Raw genomic sequence first — 17,066 nt, 5'->3', positions numbered from 1 at the left:
GCGTAGAATTTAACAAACTAAATTGAAATTATTTTAACAAAGTGATAATGAAAAATAATTTATTTAGGTGTTTCTTGGGGGAGGCCTACGTTCAGCAGTGGAGGGCATTTGGCTGATATAATGATGTTGCAAGAGGAAAGGATCCCTTATTCAGAAAATTATCAGAATAAACCAGAACCACCCATGTCAAAAGCTTATCTAATACCTTCCACAGCTCTCACCAAAGTTAACGGCGCGGCGGGCGGCTCAAAATAACGAGCGAGTTGCAGAGAAATCCTTTTTGGATATCAGTATATCACGCAAATATATTTATCCCAACCGAAGTTGGGCGCCTTGCGATACATGTATGAAACAGGGACATATGCCCGAACTAAGAATAGTTCATAGTTAAGAATCTACAAAAATAGATTCACTCTAATGATAACTGTTGGTGGAAGTTTGAGACAACTCTAATAAAAACACGATTACAATAACATCATTATTTATTGAACATACGCCTTGATATCAAATCATTTTTAATTAAAAAATAATCTTAAAATTTAAATAAATAGCATCATACATTCGACACTAATACAATCACTACAGCCAGTAATCTCTTATAAATAAAAGTATAAACTTTTGACAATATGTGCTGAAATAATATCTTAATTTGTTACATCATGTATCTATGTATTCTACAGAGGGTAAAATGCTGTATAACATTTTAAGAGCATACTCATTTCAGTCACATTTTCCTATAGTACTGGAACATGCCCTTTTTACGTCTTTGTGCAATTAAACAGGCCTGCGGAAGTTCTTGCCGGCGTATTTAGCAGCAGATCCGAGTTCCTCTTCAATGCGGAGGATCTGGTTGTACTTGGCGAGACGCTCCGAGCGGCACGGCGCGCCAGTCTTGATCTGACCGGTGGACAGACCCACTACGAGGTCAGCAATGAAGGTGTCTTCAGTCTCTCCAGACCTGATAACAACAAGAAATTTCAAACTCTATTCCATCAAAAACATAGCCAAATCATTATTTTTCTTCTACTATTCATATAATATACAGACCTGTGAGAAACCATGGTGCCCCATCCGTTCTTCTTGGCCAGCAGGTGAGCATCAATGGATTCAGTTACGCTGCCAATCTGGTTGACTTTCAACAGCAAACAGTTGCAAGCTTTCTTCTCAACAGCTGTGGCAATACGCTTGGGGTTTGTGACCTGTACACAGAGCATTGAAGTAAATATTTCACTTTTTGTAGATAGGATATTGTTGGGTCCTAATATAAGTAGATTTACTCACTGTAAGATCATCTCCTACAATCTGGATGGGTGTGCGGGAGGTGAGGCTAGCCCACGCTGCCCAGTCGTCCTGGTCGAAGGGGTCTTCAATGGAAACCATGGGGAAATCTTTGATGAAGTCCAGGTACACCTCAGCCAACTTCTCAGAAGACAGGTAGTCAGCAGGGTTGGACTTAGGGTTCTTGAAGTCAAGGTCATAGGTGCCATTCTTGAAGAATTCAGATGCAGCAACATCCATTCCAATTTCAATCTAAAGAATAAACAAAGTAATTTGTTATGCAATTCTAGCGACAATTGTATCTAATTGAAAAGTAGATTTATACAAATGTATTGCTAATATAATTTACCATGAGTTAGAGAATGATGTAACAGTGTAGATAACCTTCTTACCTTGCCAGTGTAACCAGCCTGCTGGATAGCATCCTGAATCAGGAAGAGAGCATCCTTGTTGTTCTGGATGTTGGGAGCAAAGCCACCCTCATCACCGACAGCAGTGGAGTCAAGGCCGAACTTCTCCTTAATGATCTTCTTCAAGTGGTGGTAGACCTCAGAGCCCATACGCATAGCCTCACTGAAGGAAGCAGCACCTAGGTAAGACCATTTTAGTTAGCTTTTGAATTGAAAACAAATCTTTATTAGGAAATCAGAAGCCTGATATGGTTTTATTCATAAAGCAGAGTACTATAAGTGAAAAATAATCACCAGTAGGCAGGATCATGAATTCCTGCATCGCCAGCTTGTTACCAGCATGAGAGCCACCGTTGATGACATTGAAGGCAGGTACAGGTAGGACAATATCGGCATTGCCAGCCAAATCAGCCAAGTGCTTGTATAGAGGCACACCCTTCTTAGCAGCTCCGGCCTTAGCAACGGCCAGAGACACGCCAAGGATGGCGTTGGCACCCAACTTTGACTTGTTTTCAGTGCCATCCAAACCCAGCATGAACTGGTCAATCTGTTAACCAATAGTTTAAAATGTATTACTATTCTTAAGACTTACAATAAAATCGGTAGAGGATCAGACAGGTGACTTTATAACTAATGCTGTAAACTCTGATAAGGTATATTTACATTTACCTTCTTTGGGTTATCATTGGTATGAGTAATAATATGCTGGTTGTTAAACAGCTTAACATATGTTGCATCACATCTATTTTTTGTGCACAAGTTATTCATAACGTGATAATATTCTAGTCAGGTTAATATTGCAGCCGTACCTAATTTTTTTACTTTTTATTTACTTTATCTTAGTTCTTTTCATAATTTACAATAGGCTGTGTTTTAGTATAGCCATTTATTTATAGGAAGGAAAACTTTGTGAGAAGTAAAAAGTGACTCATACTATAATATGTATGTGTAATAGGGAAACTTATAAGCATATGTATTAATGCTTGGATGACAATCCAGTAACATTTATTATGCACATGAAAGTATGCTTGTTACTCTCTCCTGAAAAAACTACAGAATATATTTGATAAAACTTGGCAGTATTATAGCTTTATATGCTGTATCAGAATTATATGCTACACATATGTTATTTATTATCCATGCAAAAGTAGATCCTGTGAGACGAGTAGGGAAATGTCAAAAAAAATCCTTCTCCATTTTTTAAGCTGGCTAAACATCAAAACTCTTGTGACGTGTAAGATAATCCTTAATAAATCATAATTGACCTGTTAATAGTTCCGTTAAGGTCAAAGTGAAGGTTATATAAAATATTGGTACATACCTCCTTCTGCTGTGTGACCTCAAGGTTCTGTTTCAGCAGCTCAGGAGCGATGGTCTCATTGATGTTCTTGATGGCAGTGAGGACTCCCTTGCCATGGTACTGGCCCTTGATGTTGTCTCGGAGTTCCAGAGCTTCATGGACACCAGTGGAAGCACCAGATGGGACTGCTGCACGGAACAGGCCCAACTCGGTGACCTATGTTGAAATTATTAGGTTCATACATTATTATGGTAATAAAAACAAACTAGCAAATGGAGTGGATGGAGGATAGCTAGCTTAATCAATGTAACCAAGAAAAATCAGCGCACTGTCTAATGAGATTCCAACTGGAATTCAAATTATTGAATTGTCCCATTAAAATTAATGGAAAAATTTATTTACAAGAACTTTTTACAATATCTTAATAATGAATATATATACAACTTACAACTAACTTATTACCTAATATATACACTTAATATAAATGTTTAAAAAATTGCATAAAAAAACTCCTCCTCATCGCTACCTCTTGGCTCTTTAAAATTAATTGGTTTGAAGAATTAAATAAAAAGAAAAATCGATAGTAATTACATACCAAGTCAACCTCCACAGTGGGGTTGCCACGGGAGTCGAAGATTTGACGGGCTTTGATGGACTTGATCGGCATTCTAGATAAAAGGGGCATAAAGTTTCTAATTAATTTGTGTAAATATTGTTCTCCGATGTTTTAAAATTGTTTTCTTAGCGGATTATCAATGTTATCATTACCTACCTCAATTTAGTCATCTAAACGCGGCAAGGTCAACTATAGGTTGAGGACGATAGTAGTCGGTAAGACTACGTTTTAAAATCAAGTTAATTATCATAACACAAAATATTTAAGATTATTATTACACCTGACAATTTAAAATTTAGTTAACTTTAACAATTGACGTATGCAAAACCTGAAGCAAAAGTTATGTAAAACCGGCATTTATAAATATATTTTACAGAAAATTCTAGCAAGTAAATTAGCTAAATCATTTATTAACACTAAGTAGGAAATGTATTACTTACATGACTGTATTTCTGTAAATTCAGCAATCAAACGGAATCAATCTAATTGCACGAATTCGCCGGATTCGCCGGAAAGTGCCAATAGTTGACTAGCTTTGTCCTTCACAAGGTGAAACTAGAGCTGCAAAAACTGATCTTAGAAACCGTAACTGTACTTCATTTTAACTTGGTTAATTTTTAAGTATCCACCAGATAATTATTTATATACGGGAATAGCTAGCGCGGAGAGCAATTTAATATTAGATCCTTGTTCATGTGTACACCGCAAGCTTGGTGAAAACATTTCTTAATAATTTTATATCGGAGACATTGGTTAGATAAAAATCTTTGAATTGCCAATGAATGTTGGAAAGATTTCACTTTGACCGATATCATTCGTCCATAAGGACAGTTGGAAAATCTTGATATGCACAACCGTACCTTACCACCATGACGTGTTTTGGAAAGTAACGGTTGAAGCTACTCTCTTTCTGTCAAGAAAATGCATAGATAATGACACTGACTATTATTGTTATATTTGACAGCAACTACAGCAAGTCAAGATTCCTTAGAAATTTGCTGAATCTGTTTATTTTGGTTACTGCATTCTTCGTGTTCCTATTCAGTAATAAATACTTATTCTGCTCCAATAATGAGTGACACGGAATCTAAATCCGATAAAAAACCAATCGTTATAAAGAATGCAACTGATTTACAAAGACTAAAATTAGAAAAGCTGATGAAAAATCCAGTAAGGAAAACATATCATTGTACCAAATATTATGAAATAACTCCAATGTTCTGCATTTATTGTGCATTATTTAATATCAACAGGACAAACCAGTGGTGATACCAGAGCCGCCGCGATCAAAATCATTGGCTCCACCTCCCGATTTTGTTCGCAACGTGATGGGTTCGAGTGCTGGCGCTGGTTCGGGCGAGTTTCACGTGTACCGACATTTAAGACGAAAAGAATATGCAAGGCAAAAGTTCATACAGGAGAAAAGCGAAAAGGTATAACAGATGAGAATGTGGTGTTTGAGTGAGTAAACTATTATAAATAATAGGGTACTTCTGGTTTTTATATTTTACCCACTTCTTTCAGGAAAAACTTGATGAAGAATATCACAATAGAATAGAACAGAATCGAAGAGCAGCAGAAGAGAAGACAGCTAAGAAAAGAGCTAAGAGACTGAAGAAAAAGAAAAATGCCAAATTGAAAGGGAAACAAACAAAAACAGACAATAAGCAGAATCCATCATCACAGTCTGACAGCAGTAGTGAAGACGATGAAACAGAGGAATCTAAGAAGGACCAAGAACTTACTTCAGCACCTGAAGAAAAGTCTTCATAACAAAAAATATCAACTATATAAGAAACTAGAAAATAAGTAAAATTAAATGAATTACACTAAGTCCCCAGTCTTTTATTTAAATATTTAACAAAATACACAACTTCTAACTTTTCGATTCATTATAACAAATTAAAGTACATAAATTATTTACTCAAATATCTAAAACAATCTTACACATTAACAATAATTTAAAATCATACTGATTCAGAGAAGCTTTTGTAGTTAAGTTCACTTTCAAAAAAGTAAGGTGGTAGCGGTGGAATCGATACAGTGAAGTTGTCCTGTGCAGGTATGGCCATGCGAGACCACGATGTAGAGTAGCAAATGGGGTCAACTGTGTCACGTATACACCATGGTATTACACTCATTCTGAAACAATCAGTGAGTTGATTATTTTTCACTTATCGAAAAGGAAGGTCTGAACAAAATTTTTACATAATGTAGGAGAATTATAGAAGGTATTGATAAACCCCTTGTATGCCGGTGGCGCTGATCCACGCAGCAACAAGCAGTTAAAAAATGTTTCGCTGATTGGAAGGTCTTTGTTAGGATAAGCGCAAATTGTTAAGTATAACATGGTTTTAATCATAATTATTATCCAGTACTTACCCAAACATCAGCAGAGTGAAGGATATTAAAACAATCGATATTACAAGAAACCACAGTGAAAAATCTGTCATTTTGGGGATTTTATACCGAATCTGCGTAAAGACGATGTAAAATTGCAATTTATACTGATCAAAATGGAGGGCCACGTTTTTTTCTATTACTTACAAAAATACCCTCTTCGTTTTTCATTAGTTTTAGTTTATAACTAACATAGGTAGGTAGATTTTAAAACGAATTCTGACTTGCGAAAGCAATGTTGCAAAAGACTGCAGATATGTTAATGCATTTATGGTTGGATAATCGTGACTGCCGCATCAATAAACGCTTGATAAAGATAGCTTGCTTGTAGTTGTAAAGTAGGTTGTAAATAGTAGAAATGATAGAGAAGGTATAGTTCTCAAAATTTTATTAGAACTGGAAAAGAATACAGATAAATGTTAATTAATTCTAAAGATTAATGCTAGGTTTATTGGACCGGTGCCATAACGCTGTCCTCGTTCTTCTTGAGTATGACGAAGCCCTCCATGACGGGCGACAGGGGGATGTATTCGTCGGTGGCGAGTTCAGCGCGCTCGCCAAACGACAGCAGCACGGGCGTCGTGTGTGTGTGAGACCCGGCGATCGTCTTCGGAGTACCAGCCTTACCGATAACGTCGACAGCCTGGAAATAATACGTGAGTAAATATTTGTCATATCATCGGCAATGATTAAATTAAAATATACATCAAATATGTACGGTATAGTTATATATTGTAAGGACGGGAGTAAGGCATGACATGGCATGGTTTTGTAGTTATAAATCATAAAGTAATGATTTTTTTAATGATGGTTGCTGGGCAAAATTTCAAGCATGTGACGATACATACCTGGCCAACGCGTACGCTCACGTTCAAGGGCTGAAGTTCAAGCATGTGACGATACATACCTGGCCAACGCGTACGCTCACGTTCAAGGGCTGAAGTTCAAGCATGTGACGATACATACCTGGCCAACGCGTACGCTCACGTTCAAGGGCTGAAGTTCAAGCATGTGACGATACATACCTGGCCGACGCGTACGCTCACGTTCAAGGGCTGAAGGTTCTCGTCGAGCGTCACCAACCAACGGGGTTGCATCGCCGTCGCCAACACGTATAGCAAGTAGTGAGACTTGCCCAGAATAACTGTAAAAAGTATATAAAGTTAAATCTTATGGAAAACACAGTTTTTTATGGTGTGGGCAACAGTAATCTATGCATTTAAAATATTAAGAAAATCCAGAAACTAGAAAATTAACCGAAACTTCTACGTTTTAGTTTATCGAATTCAAATTCCCTCGTTTATGTAAGGTTCTATGTTATTGATAATTATGTAAATCCATTATTCAATTAGATATTTACAAAGAAATACTTATTACAAAATTGATATCACAAATTTAGTTTTTTCATTCTAGTTATGTAATTGTGTGCCTCAAAGACTTGCAATAGAAAAAAAAATAAAACAAGGTAAAGAAAGAGGTTACTTACTGTTCTTACAGTCCAAGAAGGCGGTAAGCACTACGAGCAGGCCGGCGAGCGCGGGCTGGTTGATGAGGCGGCGGTCGGCGTGCGTGGGGCACAGCGTGACGGTGCCCTTGCCGGCGTGGCACAGCCCCTGCGCCAGCCGCACCATGAACAGGTGCACCGGCGACTTGCCGTGGTACAGCGCTAATGCTCGCAGCATGGTCGCCAGCCTGCGTTTATACATGGACGTTATTAATTTGAACATATTATCTGATAAAAAAAAAAATTGTTAATTCCGCTGACAAAAAAAATAAAAATAAAAGATGACCGTGGTTATTAAACTTTTAAAGCTGCGACGGCTCCATTTTCAGTTAAAATCATGTTGTAATTGAAGTTTGACCACTAAACCAAAGATGAAAATGGGCTTTACAATATTTAATTTGTTGGAATTGAGAAACAGTTCACACATCTACAAAAATGTTTTATTGTAAAATTATCAAAAACCGAATCATATAATTAATAAAATTTATGAAAAACTGTACCTTGCATTATTAGTACCAGCGCCGACGAGTCCCATAGCGAAGATGGCATTGTAAGCGACATCATTGTCGGAGTCGTGAGAATACTTGTTGAGAACGTCGATGACGGCCAGCTGCGGGTTCGAGATGGAACACAGCGCGATGGCCAGCGGCACCGCGCGGCGAACTGCCGGCTCGCCGTAACGACCCTAGGAGAGGAAAATTGTTATTTAGGCCACATTTTTTATAAGATAATTGTACTGTTTGGGAAATTAATGATCAATAATTTTAATTTTCTGTACAAATTGGAACGCTTTTCATTTTGCATGTTTTGAACTGTCGTCAAAAAGCATCCATTTCACAAGGATCTCTCGAAGTAACTGTGTCTATTTGGATAGCCACACAACTATTTTTTAAGGTTTTCGGTGAAAACTACAGAAATACACTATAGATAGAACCATACGTATTTTGAGAAAAATATTTCTTTTTTTCTTCAAATTATCTCTGCTCTTAATTCAAATTAAAGAGGACGAAGTCACAAAATGAGGCTCAAATAATCCATCAAACCTTATTATAAATAACATGTACGTTATGTAAGCACCCACCAGCTGTCCGAATATCCTGGTGCACATCTCAGCGCCGGTCTCCTCAGCGAGCGCGATGACGGCGACGCCAAGCGTGGCGACGGCCTGCACTGACGACAACTCCTTGTTCGCCTCCTTCTCCTTTTCCTTCTCCTTGCTTTTGCTGTCTTTTGATGATTTGCCTGGCGAAACCAAATTGTATAGGAGCTTTTAGATTAATATTTAAATAAGTATGTACATTTACCACCACCCGCTAATACCTTTTACTGTGACGACAAAATTTTTGGCGAAGATTATGTTAGAGTATTCTATAGATCGTCAAAGCGACCGTATTTATTTGAATCTATAACCATTTACTTTTATTTACTTCAGTAAAATGATTTTGAAAATTTTCTGGTATTTTTTAATCAAAACTTGCATAGATAGATAAGAGGTGTAAGTTTACCTTTAGAGCTCTTATCATCCTTGGAGCTGCCGGCCGAGGTGGTGCTGGAGCTCTCCTTAGCCTCTTTCTTGTCTTGCTTCTTGAATGCTGTGTCCTCAGTCGACTGTTGCTCATTCTGAAATAGGAATTAACATTTAAGTGCTATTATTACGAAACACATGCAATAACTTCAATCATAACAATCTGAAATAAATAAGAACAGGAAATAGAAAAGCTTTTCTCTCAAGTGTTAATTATTATGGTGCTGCTGGGTCCAACGGCAGGGTCGATTAGGGAAATGTTGAGAACATGTGATACGCAGTGAAGCATGGACTTGTGTACAATGTAAGGAAGAGTGAATACTTGATCTTTGGGGCCCCTGGTAAACCAATTTGCCACAAACCAACCATTTCATTGAATGGTGTGCCTCTGAAAAGGGTTACCCAATTTAAATATCTTGGCCATTATCTTACAGATGACCTTAAAGATCAGGTAGACATGGATCGCGAGCGCAGGACTCTGGCAGCTAGATGCAATATGTTGGCCCATAGGTTCGCTCGCTGTAGCGTAGAGGCTAAGATTACCCTTTTTAAAACTTATTGCCAGAATTTCTACACTGGCGCCCTGTGGGTCAACTATACGCGGAAGGCCCTAGATGTTCTGCGTGTGCAATATAATAACGGTTTCAGAGTGCTGTTGGGGCTGCCAAGATTTTGTAGTGCGTCTACTATGTTTGCTGAAGCTCATACAAACGACTTCTATGCGATTATGAGAAATAAGACCGCCTCTCTGCTGAGTAGATTGCGAAGCAGCTCCAATAGCATTTTGAAGACGTTATCTGACCTGAACGACTCCCGTATGTTGAGCCATTTTATAAAGGTCATAGTTCGTCAGGACATACCCTAAATAATTTTAATTTTAATTTACTAACCCTTAGGTATAAGCATTACTAACAAGTGAGCCTATGTAGCTTCAATAAAATAAAAATTATAATTATTATGAACCATTGTTATATAGCGTTCCGAACATTTCATAATGTCATGTCTATTGGGTTAAAAGTGAATAGTTAATACTTCATTTAAGAAGTCAGGCGTAACAACTGCTGAAGATGTTCAGGTGACACTGGTTTATCGTGCCTTCCGAAACACGGAAGAACTCAACATTACAAGGTGGTCACCCATTTACGGCCAGACCGCGCCAAGCGTTGCTCAACCTTATGAGATCAATCCGCGTGGCTTTGACTTAGCCACGAGCTCTTCTGCGGAGTATGTTATGCCTTATGTAATTAGTCTTTCGAACATTTGTTTATATCATGCCTATTTTATACATATAAAAGTGAGTATTTCCTTACATCGGTATCGTAATGCTTGGAGCAGATGTGCAGCATCTGCTGCACGACGAGCACGTCGCCGGTGCCGGCGTAGGCGCACATGGAGAGCGTGGTCTGGCACAGCGACTGCTGCGGCTCGGGCAGCACCTCCAGCGCCGCCATCGTCGCCTCCGTGCGCTCCTTGCAGCCTGGACATAGCATGTACGTTTGAATCAATCAGTATTACTTATTGATGATGATGATGTCCTCTTAGACGTTTCCGTCGACGGCGACACCCTGGCATATATCGGCAGTTTGATTTCGTTCATGGGCTCGTACATGACTCGCAAAACCAAACTTTTACTTATTACTAATATATAAAGAGGAAAGATTTACTTGCATCGAATAGGCCAACTATAAAAAACATGCTGTGAACAAGAGCACCAAAAGCCCAGTGGCTAAATGCCAGTGCCAGCCACAGCCAGTAGCGCCGACGCTTCGTGTGCATTCCTTTTAAGTTGTTTACAAGTTATGTATTAGTTTATGATTTAATGTTATTTATGTATAGTATTTTATATGGGCCTTAGATGCCTGATTTACATAAATATTTTTTTTCTCGATGTTATTTCAATTCCAATATTGACAAACGGTGCAAAAATTTGCAAAATAACAAACTAATGGCATAAAAGATAAAATAAGGAAATTTTTTTCAGACAGAATTAGGTTAATTAGGGTAAATAACAGGAGTAAAATTAAAATTTCAACTTACCCAAGAAACATAATCCCAGTCCCAAATGCAAGAATCTGGCGTAAGTAGACGAATGCAAGTCCTTGTTGTCGTCAATAAGACGTTGGATGATAGCGCATGTGACCTGAGATAAAATACATTACTTTTATGAACTCACGTAATTAAAGTTAAACTTTAAGTTTGCAAACTTTACCACAAAAAATATTCATACACCAACTTTGCCCTTCTTAGCCATTCGTAAGTTACGAGATTTCACTCTCGCTGTGGGTGCAGTGTGAGGGCCAGACTAAAGTGTCAGACAGAGTCAGACTAAACTCTCCTACTGACTAAAACCCAACATGGACAAGATCCCTTTGTGTACCAGAGCCGCGGTAACTCACCACAGCTACATTTTGATCATCAGCCGTTTTGGTTGGTACCTTAGTAATTAGGCCACTTTAGTCACGACTTCAGTCTGACCTTATTTGCTAGACATGGTGTTCAATAATACATCATCACTTACATCGCCATTACAGGACCCTACAGCGATGAGTCCGCAGGAGACGGCGGCGAGGGCGCAGATTTCGGCGGGCGCCGCCGTGTCGCTGAGCACGGGCAGCAAGTGGGAGAGCACGTCTTCGCGCTGTGTACCCGCGTATGCGATACCCAGACCTGGGACAAACAAACTTATTTAAACCTGTCGCATCATAATCTGCCTATCTTTTTGCAAACTATGTTGGGGTCTGCTTCCAGTCTAACCGGATGCAGCGGGGGTAACAGTGGTTTTGCATGGAGAGTTTACTTATCTGACCTCCAAACCCCAGTTACCTGGGCAACCCAATAACCCTTGGCAAGACTGAAATCTGTTTCATATATCTCGTATTTACATGGCGTACGTAAATAGGCGTTTTTTTTTCCAATCTTATTTAGAAAATAAAATTTAAAGAGATATCATCAAATCAATTGTCAACGAAAAAAATCGTGTAAAAATACACAGTAATACAGGAACAAAACAAAGAGAATACATAAGGACAACAAAAAATTTACCCAAAACACTGCCAATCCGAAGGTTGGAACTTGAATGTAGAACATAATCCGACAGAAGCGCAAGCGCTGGATCACACTCGTTGCGAACGCCGCAGTTGACCAATCCTAACGCGAGCAATGCGCCCGCCTTAATGTGCTCGTCGGCAGTATACAGGTACTTGTCGATGGGGGTCAGACCACCATCCACGTCCCATAAGTGGATCATACCCAGGGATGCTGCTGCTGATAACATGCCTAAAAGACATAAACATAAACTTAAAAATCTGTTTTACAAACGCTAGAAAATACGCTTTTGTAAATACACGTAAAAACTAAAACTCATCATGGAGATACTGGTCATATCTTCTGTCTCCATCATCAGAACAGTAAAAAGAACCATATTATTGTATTGTCACCAGAACTACATACAGCTATCAATTTTCATAATGCTACTTGTATTACATAGTTACATATTGTTTGACTTAATAAAAGCGTGTTGAAAATATAATTAGTCACAATAATGTTCAGAAACACAGCTAATATCTATTATTACCGTGATCTTTGTTCTTGTACATCCATTTGTTGCCGTCTTCAGTAGTGACGAGTTTATCGCGACCAAAACCAGCGTTAACGAAAGCGTTCACAAAGGTAGCTGATAGGTTCTGTCTGGCGGAGTCCACTGGGTGCTCCGTCAGTAGAGAGGGGCGTAGAGCCGAACCGGCCGACTCCAGCCACGTTTTGTAAACCTCCTCGGGAGTCTTGGGCTCCATGATGTCGAGCTGATAAATGACAAGTGTATATTGTAGAAAATTAGCTTTCGGAGGGTAAGGGTTGATTTATACTAGCGCAGAGTCGAAGCGCATCGAAGCTTCAAATTTTTTACAACTAAAGCGAAGCCGAACGAATGCGCGCGTATTCGCCGGAATACGCGCGCACTCTCACGTGTAGTAATGGGCATCAACAGCAATGCGCGCGCACTAATTTGTGTAGTTCGCGCGCAGACGCGTGAATTCCGACGAATGCGCGCGTCTTTTTAAATCTCCGAAGTAATGTGTGCGTTACGCCGTGGAGTTAAGGTTGAATTTGATATGTTCAGTTTTGGATAGACGCTTCGATGCGCTTCGACTCTGCACTAGTATAAATCGACCCTAAAGGAAAGGGCTTGAAAGCTTGGGAAGTGGTATTTATTGAAATTGATTCATATGGTATGCATATAAAGCAGGGACAGGGTATTACTGCTGACTATGAGACAGCAAATTAAATATGATATTACGATGATATATTACATAAATAAAGATCATAATAGTTCTTTCCATTCACAAGTTGAATACAGCAATGATGCTTACCTCTCTAGCCAGGCTAAGGAAGTGGTCATTGATGTGTGCATTGAGGAGAATTGTGCGGAGGTCCTCATCATCCACTTCCAGGGGAATATACTGACGCGCCAACATATAGCACAGTTGTTTCTTGATCAACCTGTAGGGACCAATCGTATATTGAGGATAATGTATGACTCATGTGGGACAAGCTTAACACGTAAGTCCTTCTGATAAAGAAGAGTTGAAAAACCTGTTACAATTATTGTATTAAGACAAGCTAATGCTTGTATGAGCTTAATTTTCATAACTGTCAATATTACTCTACTACTAACATTACTCTACAGTTTTTGATTCATGAAATAATGTAAAAAACTTTATTTATGTAAAAAACATTATAGGAAAAAGTTCTACTTACGGATCTGTGCAAGAGTTGAAGACTTCTTCACATTTAGCCTTATCATGTAATTGCATGGACACAAGCAAGGCTCGTGGGTATTCACCAAACCTCAGGTATGTATCCAAAACTCCTTGCAGGATCTGTGTGGATTCTGGCTCAACAACATAGCTGGCACATCTGTAAATAAATTTGTTACATGAGTAAGTATGAAACAATAAATGAAAGATTTCACATAAATGATTAAAGTTCAGTGTTTACTCACCCAATTAAATATAAGCATACTCTAGGATAGTTGCTTTGATCCATATGCTGGGTGAGCAGATCCAAGCGATCAATTTCCATCAACAGGTCACAGGCCTGGATCTCAGCAGAGTGCTTCATGTCGAAGGAGATCACATCTCTAACGAGGTTCAGTAAGGAGTCCATATTCTCTACATTCCACTCTTCAGCAATCTCACCCTCAAGTTGTCTGTTTACACAATTTCAATTAGATGTTGCACAAGAAAAAATCAATAAGTTTTTTATAAACATAAAACAGATGGAAGATAGATTTAATAGAATTTACATACCTGACATATTCATGTCCCCAATCTCCTACATTTGACATAGTTCCAAGAAGGCAGTACTTAAGGCATTCTCTTTTCTCTGCAGCATCCTATTTTTTAAATAAATAGCACTTAGTTATGATGAAAAATGTTGTAAGTATATCCAGTAATAATGTAGTTAAAACTGTTCATACTTACAGTGGTTCCACTGACACCCATAGCAAGCACTGAAACAACATCAGCACAGAACTTCTTTGTCTGAGCATCTTGAATTTTTTCATACACTATCTTGAGTGAAGGGTAATGCTCCCTCAGGAACTTCAAGGGTTTAGGGACTGAAGTCATTGATGTTGTTGAGGTCCTTATAAGTTTGCTCAACATTTGCAACGCCGGCAGATATAGATCGACATCTTCTCCCTATCAACAAAATGCCAAAATAGGTTAGAACCGATTGATTCTCACTAGTCATCTTCACAACACATCACATCAAACAACTGTGTCAAACATACCAAGAGTTTCTCGACCAACATATTGAGTTCTTCTTGCAGGCGTTTGTCTTCTTCAGACTGTAAAAACAATCAAACAATGAATTCCTTTTCATTTACGGATAACTTTATTTTCATGACCAAGTTCAATATTTACCAAATCATCATTAGGCGCAGCTGCAGGTTCTGCTTTCTCTTTTTTCGGCTCTTCAGTTTTATTTTTCACCGTCATTTTGATTCTGTTTTCGTTAATTTCTTCTAAAATGAAACAATCACAGTGACTCTCCTCCGCTTCAAGTGATTTTTATAAATTTTGACAAGTCACCATCACCGTAGTGAAGCGACCACAAAACGTATCTTTTCTACCACAGATTATATTCTTCTACTGGTTATTCTGTCCAGATACCGAGAATCGATTAATCTTTCGAATCGAATACATTAATTGTTACATGTCTTAATTCTTTTTAATAAAATGTTGAGTAAAATAAAATTAACAAAACTATTTACAAAACTAAAACTATTTACAAAAACTAAACTATTTACAGTAGCAAACTAAACGCATCAAAATTTCTGGCCAGCTACATTTTATCACCACGCACGTATTTAAACGAGCGACATATTAGGCACCCGGACCGCACCAGCGACTCCTCGCTTCCACGTCGCCGCTGTCACGGCTGCTGCCAGTGCGAATCTGGATATCGAGGCGAACGCACGCCGGTTTTTTGAACACTAACTTTAAGTTATTATAACCGCCATAGCGATTAAACTTTTTAAGGGCGTCATTACCGTTCCCTCGACTATATATCTCGACATATAATAATACTCAGCATATTCAGTGTGTGTGATTTAAACCCCGATTGGGTAAGTGCTATACAATTTTAAATTAGCCAGAAGCTAAGCAAACCATAACGGTTTCTTTCGCTTTGCTTTAGCTGGGTAATCTCTTTATTTGTGTTATCGCTTAACTTTATTTCTATTGCAAGCTTATTATGTGTTTTTGCATAGTAGTTTACCCCACACTTTCTTAATAATGTAATTTTTGCCTACTTGCGTTTTAGTTACCGTTAAAATTTTCAAATTTTGAATTGGCTAAGTAACCGACTTATTGTTATCTCCGTATCTGATAGTGAACATCCACAGCAACACATCTACACTTTTAGCGCTTCCCTATTAAGCGTTACTGTGGGTGCTCACCGTCTACGGCCAGTGTGTAATGCCTTCGCTTATTGCGCATTACAGGGTTTCACGTACACCTTAAGTCTCCTGCTTCCCCGCGGTGGACTGTAGCGGGTTGACCTTCGAACCCTACACCTACACCTGTACCTGGACCTGATCTCGGCGCGCGGCCACTTGTTCCTGCAGCGACCAGTGACGTCAGGGAAGTGCTAGGCTAGTGAGGAGGTTAATCACTGTAAAACTGTATGTATGGGCTCTAACCCATTGTTTATTTCTGCCGACCGAGCTATACTGTGTTTGTGTGCGGTAAATAAATTGTCCATCTTGCTACCTACCTATTTTTTTATTTAATAACCCCTGGGAGGGATAAAGTAGCGTAGCAGAGGATGAGACCGGGACACTGGCGCCCAACGTGGTAGAAATACAGTTGATTACTCCTCCTCCTTTGGTTGTGGGTTGTGTATGTTAGTGGTTGTCTGTGTAAACGTCTTTTATTTTTTGGTTTTTTCCGTTACTAATGTGTACGTCACAAGCTTTCAATTTCTTTGAGCAGTTAATGTTGGTCATAATTTATTAATCTACCCTACATTAATTTTTATTAATTTAAAGTCGTTTAGTTGCATAGTTTGTGCAAATATTTCTTGCTAATGTTTTTGTCTCGGGCACCTAAAACGACGCTTTCTTAAAATTGTTTTTTTTTTCATTATAATTTTTTTATTGTGTTCACATTTAAATAAATATCATACTAGTATTGTATTATTAGTTAATTAAGGTACAGTACACATTAGTAGCATTTTTTTTTATTTCTTCTGCTTCTTTCTTTTATGATTTTGTTTTTTTTTTTAATTTGATTTTTTTTTTTCGTTAAAAAAAACCAGACGTTCTTAAATTTTAATTGTAACAGAACGGAGAACGTGTTGTTTTTTTTCTCTTTTAATTATTGTTTTTTTTTCTCTTTTAAGCTTTGTTTTTTTTTAGTTTTGTCATTGTTTTTTTTCTTTTAAATTTTTTGTTTTGTGTTGTGAGTAGTAGCGCATGCGTCATTTATCCTTCTGTTTTTAATTGATCTTCAATATGCTTCCTATTAAGT

At 38.3% G+C, this 17,066-nt stretch overlaps 3 protein-coding genes and 1 long non-coding RNA gene across 5 annotated transcripts; 2 read left to right on the top strand and 2 right to left on the bottom strand.

Annotated features, from left to right (window-relative positions):
* Positions 1 to 464: 464 nt before the first annotated feature.
* On the bottom strand, positions 465 to 4,197 carry LOC124637316 (enolase). 2 transcript variants are annotated; one of them, XM_047173678.1, is made up of 8 exons: positions 4,045 to 4,197; positions 3,584 to 3,656; positions 3,010 to 3,204; positions 1,983 to 2,235; positions 1,671 to 1,867; positions 1,282 to 1,530; positions 1,048 to 1,199; positions 465 to 958 (listed from the first exon to the last, which is right to left on the bottom strand). In XM_047173678.1, the coding sequence occupies exons 2-8, from the start codon at positions 3,653 to 3,655 to the stop codon at positions 775 to 777; spliced, it is 1,302 nt and encodes a 433-aa protein (XP_047029634.1). In that variant the 5' UTR covers position 3,656; positions 4,045 to 4,197; the 3' UTR covers positions 465 to 774. The 2 variants fall into 2 exon arrangements, with proteins under 2 accessions (XP_047029634.1, XP_047029633.1); XM_047173677.1 differs by lacking the exon at positions 4,045 to 4,197 and having other exon boundaries at positions 3,584 to 3,675.
* A 375-nt stretch (positions 4,198 to 4,572) lies between these two features.
* On the top strand, positions 4,573 to 5,437 carry LOC124637318 (PRKR-interacting protein 1 homolog). The gene is made up of 3 exons (XM_047173679.1): positions 4,573 to 4,774; positions 4,858 to 5,037; positions 5,129 to 5,437. Exons 1-3 carry the CDS (start codon positions 4,676 to 4,678, stop codon positions 5,375 to 5,377), a joined length of 528 nt encoding a protein of 175 aa, XP_047029635.1. The 5' UTR covers positions 4,573 to 4,675; the 3' UTR covers positions 5,378 to 5,437.
* Positions 5,438 to 6,377: 940 nt separating this feature from the next.
* LOC124637315 (26S proteasome non-ATPase regulatory subunit 2) lies at positions 6,378 to 15,133 on the bottom strand. The gene is made up of 18 exons (XM_047173676.1): positions 14,958 to 15,133; positions 14,825 to 14,881; positions 14,514 to 14,732; positions 14,340 to 14,425; positions 14,033 to 14,239; positions 13,789 to 13,947; positions 13,401 to 13,530; positions 12,608 to 12,833; positions 12,076 to 12,309; positions 11,552 to 11,700; positions 11,071 to 11,173; positions 10,344 to 10,510; positions 9,014 to 9,128; positions 8,590 to 8,750; positions 8,009 to 8,193; positions 7,491 to 7,696; positions 7,030 to 7,148; positions 6,378 to 6,647 (listed from the first exon to the last, which is right to left on the bottom strand). The coding sequence occupies exons 1-18, from the start codon at positions 15,030 to 15,032 to the stop codon at positions 6,453 to 6,455; spliced, it is 2,793 nt and encodes a 930-aa protein (XP_047029632.1). The 5' UTR covers positions 15,033 to 15,133; the 3' UTR covers positions 6,378 to 6,452.
* A 109-nt stretch (positions 15,134 to 15,242) lies between these two features.
* On the top strand, positions 15,243 to 16,310 carry LOC124637314. Its single transcript, XR_006985219.1, has 2 exons — positions 15,243 to 15,661; positions 16,040 to 16,310. It is a non-coding gene; the product is annotated as an uncharacterized LOC124637314 (long non-coding RNA).
* Positions 16,311 to 17,066: the final 756 nt, after the last annotated feature.

The sequence above is a fragment of the Helicoverpa zea genome, chromosome 16 (assembly GCF_022581195.2).
Source record: "Helicoverpa zea isolate HzStark_Cry1AcR chromosome 16, ilHelZeax1.1, whole genome shotgun sequence".
NCBI lineage: Eukaryota > Metazoa > Arthropoda > Insecta > Lepidoptera > Noctuidae > Helicoverpa > Helicoverpa zea.
Note: the sequence above shows the minus strand (reverse complement) of the source record. Positions and strands in the feature narration are given on the sequence as shown.

Coding starts and splice junctions, on each gene's coding strand:
- LOC124637315 (XM_047173676.1), bottom strand. CDS start 15,032: ATGACGGTGAAAAATAAAACTGAAGAGCCGAAAAAAGAGAAAGCAGAA. Junction 14,426..14,513: donor TGGGTGTCAGTGGAACCACT/GTAAGTATGAAC, acceptor TTTAAAAAATAG/GATGCTGCAGAGAAAAGAGA. Junction 8,194..8,589: donor CCAGGATATTCGGACAGCTG/GTGGGTGCTTAC, acceptor TTCCTCTCCTAG/GGTCGTTACGGCGAGCCGGC.
- LOC124637318 (XM_047173679.1), top strand. CDS start 4,676: ATGAGTGACACGGAATCTAAATCCGATAAAAAACCAATCGTTATAAAG. Junction 4,775..4,857: donor AAAAGCTGATGAAAAATCCA/GTAAGGAAAACA, acceptor TAATATCAACAG/GACAAACCAGTGGTGATACC. Junction 5,038..5,128: donor TACAGGAGAAAAGCGAAAAG/GTATAACAGATG, acceptor CACTTCTTTCAG/GAAAAACTTGATGAAGAATA.
- LOC124637316 (XM_047173677.1), bottom strand. CDS start 3,673: ATGCCCCTTTTATCTAGAATGCCGATCAAGTCCATCAAAGCCCGTCAA. Junction 2,236..3,009: donor AGGTCACACAGCAGAAGGAG/GTATGTACCAAT, acceptor ATTGGTTAACAG/ATTGACCAGTTCATGCTGGG. Junction 1,531..1,670: donor AGGCTGGTTACACTGGCAAG/GTAAGAAGGTTA, acceptor TTTATTCTTTAG/ATTGAAATTGGAATGGATGT.